Genomic DNA, 10,824 nt, shown 5'->3' on the forward strand with positions numbered 1-10,824 from the left:
CACTCATAAGAAATGGAAAGATTTCAAGTGCTTACTAAAGCAATAAAAAAATCATGTTTAATATTTGCTTTTATGCTAAATAGGTATTAAAATAGTACGATTTATTACCAAATGTATAGACATAGTAGCTCTATGTAAACTCTATACATTTGTTTTGTAATAATATACCTTTAGAAAAATGTAGGTAGACTTAATATATGTCAAAAGATTAACCAGTACGTTAAAGCCACTCAAATTTTGGCTAAGAATATTATTAAAAATAATTCTTGCTTTTAAATAGAAAATATGTTTTTGTGGAATTTCATTAATTTGCATTCACATTCCGATATAAAACGAATGCGTTCCCATTTCTCATTTCTTTAAAATAAATGTAATGCACTCATGAATGCATTCCTCTAAAAAGGAATAAAGTTCAATGAATACATTATTTCCAAACACTGGTATAATATTTGGTGGACTAAATATTATATTATATTTCTACTAAATACTCTACTATAATTTATTTAATTCATGAAATGCTCTAGCCACTAGATTTTTTCTTACTTATAGAATTAGAAATTATTAATTGCAAACTCATAATCATTATCTATCGCTTGTCCCTTGGGACGATCTCTTACATTAGAGTTAGAACTCGGAAACCAAAAAGTACCACTCTTTGGAGTTCATTACTAATAACGTCAGTTTTAACCCTTTGAAAGATTAAATATAAATTATACTAATTAGAACCACGCGACATAAATCCATAGAAATGGACTATACTACCGTCTACCAGGGCTGTAGGTGCGATTTTTTAAATAATAAATAAAACGGCATATAACGGTAACATTAATTAATAATAATAATAAAAAAAAAATCACGGTCACTTTAAAAAAGACACAGCACGTCGAACGTGATAGAATTCCTGTTGTGGCAGATAATGCAATGCCAGTTTGTTATTGTGTATAGTGTGACGGTTTTTGATAGGTATAATATCTGACTACGGTAAAAACGTGCCATGTTCGATAAGAAAAAAAAAGTGCTATACATAAAAAACAAAATACATCTCTAAAACATTCTCTGTATCAGTCGTTATTCGGTACAACCGACAGCGTTTGCAATTCACAATGTGCGCTTAACAACAGATTATAAATGCATAGCAAGATGTACTGGTTTGAAATATGGTAAACAGCAGGGATTCTACCCAAAAGGGCACGCTCTTAATAAAATATAAATAACGGTCGGATACCGTTAAAGTAGAAAGTATATTTTCGAGGGTAATAGCAAACCCAAATTGAATAATAATATTTCGCGTGACTACGGCCAGGCCGAGCCAATTATAGATTGAAGAGTTTCTATAGTAGAATAATAATAAAATAAAACAATGTTTTACGGTTTCATGTTTTTATCCTATTCAAAAAAGTTAAGACTATATAACAAAATAAATGTATAAAAATAGTCAACGCTCACTTTTTTTAGAAGCTATGCGCGATTACCGGTTTTACTTTTTAGCAGTGGGCGGATTTAGAAAGGAATTTATGGACTCCGAATGTACTAGACTGCCACTTTCTAAAACAAAACAAAACTATTCAAGTAGAAGAAACGCTCATATAATAAGTATGTGCGTAACATCCAGTTTATAAAGGACATCCATGGTTCACAGATCTTATAAAACCGGATTTGACAATATTTTCAATGGAATACAATAATTGCACTGACCATTTTTTTAAAATTATAAGACATTGAACCCACAAAGGTTTTTTTCGGAGGGCGAGCTCATCTCAAATATATAGTATAAACCATACATTTTATAGCGTATAAAAATAGAGCGGTTATTAGAGCTTAATAACTTTAGTAGCTGAAGACTTAATAAAAGTGAGTTATGTCTTATTTTAAAGATATAGTGCTTTTCATAAAGGTTAAACCCCAAAAAATTTCAAATTTTTTTTCTATTATTTCGCTTTTTTAGGTGTAGTTTTATGTAAAATTTTTTTTTTCAAATTCTGAAAAAAAGATGTAATTTTAGTTTTCTTATTAAAAATAAAATATGTCTTGGTAAATTGTGAATTTTTGCATATTTTAGAAGTAAAAAGTGAAAAATGTTCCTTACGTATAACATCAAAAATAATACGCAGGGGCATAGTGTGGGCGGAGACCTCAGCTGCCACGCGGCATCTGAGGTTAAGCTGTGTCCGTTGCTGCTTGATCTAGGATGGGTGACCACCCGGGGAAATTTTCATTATTAAAAAAAAAATAGAAATAAATCTCGGCCCACCCCGGTTATTAGACGAAAAGATTTGATTTAAGTCTCTGATTTTATGATAAAAATTTCAGAAATTTAAAACTGGTCAAAATCGATTTTTTTTGAAAAATAACTTAAAAAACCTCTATATTTGTGGCAAAAATTAGTGATAACATTTTCCAAAAAATAAGGATATTATATTAGACAAAAAGAAGTTTGAAAAAAAATTTGAGGAGGTCAGACCGATGACCGCGTGATTTGACTCAGAATACCCCACATATAAAGTAGACTATAAGATACAATTTAGTTAAACATCTGTAGTCAAACTTTTTTTTTTATGAAAAACCAAAAAGTCGGGTGATATTACACTTTTACCGTATTATGATACTCTATTGCCCAAATGGGCGTAAATCAAAACGATTATTATTAAATGTCCATGTTGCTATGTGTGAATAAAAAAACATTACAGTCAACTAAAATACGACAAATGACATTATATTGTTTTTGTTAATAATAATAATATGATAATAACAACGGCAACAAATTAATATTGATAGGCCATTAACCTCAATCATATTTAATATTTCTATCAGGTACATATTATTCGCATTCAGTGCCGGATCTAGGATATTTGACGCCCGGGGCTAATAAAAAATTAGCGCCCTTATATAGTACGAGCTACAGGGGTCGGAGTGCCAGGTGTTGTCAACACAAAATAGAATATTTAAATAGGTACAAATAATAAAGTATAATTTTATATTAAAAATGTTATTGAAACCATATACTAGTCAATATTATACTTAAAAACGATTAAAAAATATAAACACATAAACAAAAATTGATTTTTAATTGGTTATTTTGATTAAGTAAAATAATTGTATTTGTGAAAATTAAAAAATTAACTTTTCTAGCTTTTTTTGCTGCGAAATCATTTATTATATCTTCATAATTAATTTGCCTTGCTATTTTATTTTCTATAGATATAATCGATAGGTTATTTAGTCTTGCTTGCTCTGTAGTGGATCGTAAATATGTTTTTATTAATTTTAATTTGCTAAAGCTTCGTTCACACGAAGCTGAAGTAACTGGCATTGTTAGATATATTTGGTAAGCAACGGATATATTGGGATATGCATCTTGAAGTTTATTTTTATAAATAAAATTCAACATTTCAAAAAAGGTTGCTTTTTTTAAAACTTCACTTATGTTGTAAACATGCTCTTTGAAGCTCTCTAATTCTGAAATGAATTCAAATTTGTTAAGGTCATTTTCATATTTATTGCATAAATCTACTCCGGATCTTTTTAAGTCTTCCATAGGCCATGAATAATTTATTGTTGGATCTAAAAATGAAAAATCTTGAGCGATATTTTCCATTGATTTAAATCTTTGACGTAGTCCTGTTAAAATATTGTCAATAACATTTTTGATCATTATTAAAAATTTTTTTTCTTTACTTATGTTATAAAAATCATCTTCTGCAATTTCTCCGGGTAAAAGTTTCTTTTTTCGTAATCTGACTTTTGGAAATTCAGTTTCTATGCCTAATGCTTTAGCTTTATTCTTTGAATCGGATAAAGCCTCATTTATACCTTGCTCTCGAAAGTTTTCTAATATTTTAAGGAGGCTTTGAAGATGTTTGACAGCTACATCAATTGTTAATTTTGGTTTTTGTAAAATTATATTAATCCTGTCAATTGCACTGAGAATTTTTTCCCAAACCGTAAGCATACAAATGAAAGGTAAACGTTTAAGTGATCTTATCAAATTATCTGCATCAAATTTTGTTTCTTCTGATAATGTTTCTTGTTTAAGAACGTCAAAGCTTTTAAAAACCATATCCAGTTGAGTATTTAAAGATTTTATGGCACGATGTTTAGCTGACCACCTTGTTGTACTATACCCTTTTAATGATAACTTTAAATTATTCATTAGAACATCCCATCTTTGCGTTGAACTTGAAAAGAAATTAAATAATTTCTGTACGATGCCGAAAAACGTTTCTACTTCAGGTATACTTTTTGCACAATTAACACCAATTAAATTTAAGGAGTGAGCTGAGCATGGAATGAATCTTGCAAGTTTATTAATTTCAATTAATCGTGCTTGAACTCCTTTAATTTTTCCACTCATATTTGACCCGTTATCATATGATTGTCCTCTACAATCTGATATTCTAAGATTATCTTTTGACAGAGAATCTAATATTTCTTCTGTTAATGATTCACCAGTTTTTTGGTATACACGCACAAACTTTAAAAAACTTTCTACAATTTCGCATTCACTCTCGTTATTTTGTATAACATAGCGAATAACTTGGGTCATCTGTTCTTGGTGTGCAATGTCCGGTGTACAATCAAATAATATAGAATAATATTTCGCCTCTCTTATTTTTGAAAGAATTTCATCTTTAACTCTTTTTGCAATAATCTCTAGAAACTCATCTTGAATACCATGAGAAAAATAAGACAAACCACCTTTTTTATGTCTTTCAATATGGTTTGATAATGGTTCATGATAATGAGACACTAGATTAACCAAATTTAAAAACTTTCCACTTTGGTTTGAACTTCCCACACTCGAAACAATTTCATTAGATCCTCGAAACGCACTTCCTTCCATTGCCAAATGCATTATAATGTCTATAATTGTCAGTAAAACGGATTTCCAGTGACATTCTTCTTTTCTAATAGAAAGTTGCAATTCTTTATCTATACCCTCACACTGATTCAATGCAATTTCCAAAGAAGTCCAGGAACACACATTTTTTTTATGTATTGGTGAATTTTCATGTAATGGAATTTTTTCGGTAACTTTTTTCCAATTAGTTAAGCCAGTGTATGCTAATTTCGATACGTTAGATGAGTTTTCGATTTTAGTAAACAATTTACAAGGTACACAAAAAAGTGCATTTTTATAAGAAGAATAGCTGAGCCATGTCCTTTTTAATTTTTTTCCATTCAAAAGTATCTTAAAAAACCAGTCGGAATTAACATTTCTACCGTCTCTTTCCGAATTACTAAAATCATGAATTTCAGTATAATTGTACCTCATTTTCACTAAATATGTTCTTTGTGTATCTGTAATATTTAGAGGCCATGTACCAAGATCAGCAAAATTTAAGTTTATGGTGTCTACTTTATCGCAACTGTTTTTAATCACATCTATAGCTATATCATACTCCACATCACTATGCGCAGGCTCTGTAGAAATAACATTTTTTGTATTTTTTTCTTCGGCTATAATAGTTGATGAACTTTCAGCGTTTGAAGGAACCAGTTCTATAAATTAAAGGTAAGTAAAGAAAGGTATGTTTGTGATAAATTAACTAAATTTATATTAACTAATTCATATTCAGTAATTAGATTCATTAATTCAATTGTTTTATGAACACAGAGTTAAGGTACTACAATATATACATTTTTTGGATTGTACATATGACCTTTGATTAGTTTTTATGTTTTAAGCTTGTATTAGCTGTTTTGACTAAACAATACTTATAAACAATATTTATAATTCAAATTAGTAAAATTAAAAATACCTACTTAAGTCTAAAATGTGAATGATTTTTATGAAATGTTTTCATTATTTAATATTCAATACTAAATTTTATAAATTTGTTTATTAAGCAATAAAAATTAATTTATAGTTACAAAAAATTAGAATTCAATTCAATTTAGATGTTTGAAACATGTTTTAAATAAAAGTTCAAAACAAAAATTTTAAACATCTCAATCCTGATTAAATGTATTACACAACCTTCATCCGGGAGCGCGGGCGGTAGATTACCGCTCCATTCATAAAAACGCGCGCAGGAATAAATTAAGCACGATGAGGAAGACGGGAGAGGTTTGTATTCTCAAATGACATAATATGACACTAGGTGATAGTGTCATACTAGCTAAAGTTTCATGGTGACTTGTCTAAAGTAAATGTAAAACGTACCAAGTCGAACTAACCTACAATTAAGCGGTAAATTACCATCAGGACGCGCCCGTTTATGGTATTATTTTTTTTTTATTTACATTTTTTTTTTTTCTAAATTTTTATTTTTTGTAGGTATATTATATTTATTTACCATAATTCAATACTAAATGTATCCTACAACGATATTGAAAATTTTACTACAACAGAGAGGCGGTAAGTTACCGCCGCGCGCCCGCGAGTGTTACGGAAAGGGGCGCGCCCGGATGAAAGTTAAATATAAATATATAATTTAATTTGACAGGTGTTAAAATTGCTTACCACAGGTTTCTGTTTTTGTAAAGAAATTTACGATTTTTGGTAATTTTTGAACATTTTTTTCAATTTCTTGTTTTCGTTTTCGATTTTCAGCCCCACTAAGCTTTTTCTTTGAACTCATTATTTGTTTTTAGGTGTAAACGTGTAATAAATGTTATAATAAAAAAATATGTGAGACGACTGTGGGCTGCTCGTCAGGAACAAATGAACGTTAAAAATATTATCGTAGGTACTTTTTTTTAACAAAGAATATACAATAAACATTTATCGTCGATCGTCAGGTTGGGTTTTCTCCGAAAACAAATAGACTGATAAAGACTGGACAACTATAAAAGACGTCAACACCGGACAAAAATATAAACAAAAGATAAATATATACGAATAATAATAATATTATAGTATTAATAGTAATAATATTACTTTTTCTTGATAGATGTTTGGAAATATTTTATAATTTATACATATTTTATTTATTTATTATGGCTTTTTTTTTATTTTTCATATACTTAAGAGCGCCCTTATACCAACAGCGCCCGGGGCAAGGGTACCCACTTGCCCCCCCCTAGATCCGGCACTGTTCGCATTGAATCGTTTTTTTAACGGTTTGACTACCTACATAAACCTATGACTAAGCTCTGCCCCCATATTTCCGACCCTACTGGGTTGGCTTTTTATTATTATCGTTTTATATATAAAATCTGAATTATATAAAATAGTTATAATATTTCTAAAAAGTTGTTAATTAAATTATTTTTAAAATAATTGAAGGGCACAGGGGGTAGTCACTAGTCCATTTATGAAATTTTTTTTTCAATATATTCCATTATTTTTTTTTATTTATGTCAATAGATTGTTTAAATAAATACATTTAGAATAATACTTAATTTTTTTGTTCTTATGTAAGAGGGAGAGGAATTCACGAACTTTGTTTTTGCTATACTCTAAAATTTTCATATATGGACCTACTACCCTTCTTCCTCTGTGCCCTTCAATTAGTATTAACTATGAAATTTAAAGAACAAGCATTTAGTAATTTTTTTTTTACTAATTTTCATACAAAGCCTGACCATATTCCTTTAAATTATTATATTATTAATCACTACTTAGTTATATATTATTCATCATTTAGCCAATTTATTATTTATCATTGATTTTATAATATATTATTAATAGTACTACTATTACTATATTGCAATTTTTCGACAAGATGCAATTTGAAAATAGAACGTGTGAATTTAAAAAAAAAATCGAGTCAACATACTTTTTATTTTACTATTAATATGAATAATAATTATATGAAATAATAAAATATGATAATAGTTATAATTTTGTAATACAGTAATGTGATACAAGGTAATATATTATATAAGAGAGTATACATTGAACTATTGAAGGAAACGATTTTCAAATATAACTAATCCAGCATTCGATTAAAAATAATTGGCGTATGAATCGCGAACAAATAAACAAAGAACCCTTCTTGCGAGCTATAGCAGCTTTGTTTTGAATCTTTTGATATTCGTCTAAATTGTTAGAGTATTTACAAAACGGTGTCCATTCCATTACGAAAAATTATGATGAATACAGTTGGTTTTTCTAATGTCGTCTGTTATGTCTGTACTGTGTCCGCACTAATATAAGTTATGTTATAACTGTATGTAGCATGTACGACCCCCATTTGTTAGCTAAAATGCCAAAAGCACATTCAACATGTTTTCTAGCCTATCATAATAGTTATGATAATGATTTTTGTACAAATTGTTTATAAAGTGTAACAGAAACATTTTATTTACCAATCAAACAAGAATTTTGTAAGAACCGCTTTCCCTTATTTTAAACAAGCTGTCCGGACCCGGCGTTGCCCGAGATTTAGTCTGCCAGGGCTGAACAAAAAAATAATTCCCATTCCCCCATTCCTACCTTCATCCCTATCCCCATACCCACCTTCATCCCCATCTCCACCCCATCCCTCATCTCTGATCTCTTATCAGATAACAGCGTGACAGCGTTTTTGTGACACTTTTTTCGGTTATTATGTCCTCCTCTTACTCAAGGGTCCCAGTCCCGGTCCCAGATCCCGTTCCAATAGTTAAAAGCTTGCCCAGAATCGTGGTGCATAGAATCGGCCTGTTCCTTTAATCATCACCTACCATTTGCTCGAGTACCGTGGTTATGTACCATGGTTGCAAACATTTAATTTATTTACACTTCGTATTTAAAGTACAAAGTTCGTGTTTGAGGTCATCCTTAGGGGTGGAATTTTCGAAAAGTACTATGTCAGTTAGGTTCACGAGAGTGGACTTAACAACTTCCCAAAGTTTCATGGCGATCGGATGAACGGTGTACTAATGCATAAAAGACAAACAGACAAACATTTATTTATATGTATATGGATTTGGTAAACAAATACAAATTGCAAGCCAAATATATTTTTTTATCATTTTTCTTTACATTGGTGAATGGCAAGAGAAAAGGTTTTTACAATGGGTTTCTTGTCATGGAGTTGTTTTGTTAATGTTTAATCAATAAATATTGATTAAACAAAATTCAAGGGTTTAACTATTTTAATTTTTAGTAATGCCAGGTTTAAAAAAAAACACATCTACATAGATAATATCATTGAAACCATATTTACTTACACATTTTTGCAGCAAAGCATATATTCTATATAGCGGATATTTTTCAACAAAATCTTTTAAAGTTCATGTGTCCATTAATCATAATTTATAATGTACATCTTAAAAGTATTATCTCTTCATTTGTCGAACATGAATTGCAATTAATATAGATTTAAGTTACTTTTAATTTTTATAATTATTTTGAAATATCATTGAAATTATGTATATAACATAAACTATGGCCTATAGGCACATTAAAATAGTTTTCAATTTGATATTTTAAAAATAAAGGAAAACACCAACTTTTTAATTACCTATGTCAATATTTTAAAATCAAATTCGTAAATGTAAAGTTGCTATTATTAATTCTTTAATAAGTTCTTTAATTATCTTGAAAGATCCAGACGCATTCTAGAATTATATTTTATTTTTAAAGGATGGTAATATTATTTGTTTTTTAACAAATTGAAGATGTAATTCATTTTTTAACCTATTACACTTAAAGTTTGTAAGGAGCACATACATTTTATTAGGTATTGTGTATATTTGTGTGTACTGTGTAGGTATTGTTTGTAATAAATAAATGTAGAATATAGTATTCTTTGAAACATTTTACCAAATCGACTAAGTATTTATCACATTATATGAGTTCTACAGACTAATTTACAATTATCTTAACACATTAGCCACTTATTTCTCAAAATATAAGATGATAATTAATCCAATAAACTAAAAATATTCTACAAGACTTAGAAATAGCTTACCTCACGAAATCCATGGTTTGCTAGTAATGTCACTACCAGTTTTGAATCAACGTTCAACAACTTAAATGATAAGTTTATTTTTTTCCACGGCACTACATCCAATCTGTGGTCCAACGCTGTCGCATAAAAAATACAAGTGTTGTTGCCACTAGAAGATCTGAATATATACTTCTCGTTCTGTGCATTCTCATTTTTACTCTCTAACAATTGGGGCATTTCCATTTTAAAAATTATAGTAACTAGTTTGAGCAGTAGACAGTAGTGTGTAACGTATTGTCTTATAAACTCATCATGACTTATTCGATGGTTGAATAATATCCATGTAAATGAAAGACTTAGAATTTCATATGATATCTTGTTTGACTAATTTACAAAACTTACAAAAATATATCCTTAATATAATTTTTGGCTACAGCTTTACTAGCACACTGGAGACCAACAAAATTATGAAAAACAATCATTTTAAAAACGACCATTGAGAGACTAGTCACTACAAAGTAGAATAGGTAGTTATAATAACAATATGTATAATAACCAATAATATGAAATACGAATAGGCTGCCTACCTACTACAACAAAACTAATAAGAAATAAAAACTATGAACTAACAACACACAACACTAAACTATAATAGTAATAACTAATATTAAACAGGTCTATACCGGCTTCTTATCTGCAAAGTTTTATCAATGCGGCTCACACGAACACAGATATTATGCACAAATGGCTTTTTTGTTTGTCTGCCATAGAAACCAAAATAACAAACGCCTATACTTGTATAACTTTATTGCTTATGGGTAAATATTATTACAAAAAATAGTTCAGAAGTATTCACGTACAATACTGTCCTACCGACCGCTTCCTCCCACTTCCCCGCCATTTAAGTCATTAAAATAACAATTTCGTTATAATTCAACGAAGGAAAAAAACCACCACATTCCACAGTGGCCATTGTACCGATAGGCAATATCTTAATAAACAA

The 10,824-nt window shown here is 29.4% G+C and overlaps 1 protein-coding gene across 3 annotated transcripts in view; it reads right to left on the reverse strand.

Annotated features, from left to right (window-relative positions):
• The window catches only part of LOC126844615 (tubulin polyglutamylase TTLL5), a 42,993-nt gene extending 32,537 nt beyond the window's left edge, over positions 1-10,456 (reverse strand). For 2 of the 3 annotated variants that reach the window (XM_050582921.1, XM_050582923.1), the window contains exon 1: positions 9,843-10,440. In XM_050582921.1, the coding sequence (XP_050438878.1) occupies positions 9,843-10,064 (222 nt within the window). In that variant the 5' untranslated portion in view covers positions 10,065-10,440. Of the gene's footprint in view, positions 1-9,842 lie in introns of all 3 variants that reach the window. The other variant, XM_050582922.1, reaches the window with a different exon arrangement.
• Positions 10,457-10,824: the final 368 nt, after the last annotated feature.

This window comes from Adelges cooleyi, unplaced genomic scaffold (genome assembly GCF_023614345.1).
Source record: "Adelges cooleyi isolate 19-005CV unplaced genomic scaffold, UGA_ACOO_1.1 ACOO_flye_CR_arks_rails_tigmint_CR_PRNA_651, whole genome shotgun sequence".
Classification (NCBI taxonomy): domain Eukaryota; kingdom Metazoa; phylum Arthropoda; class Insecta; order Hemiptera; family Adelgidae; genus Adelges; species Adelges cooleyi.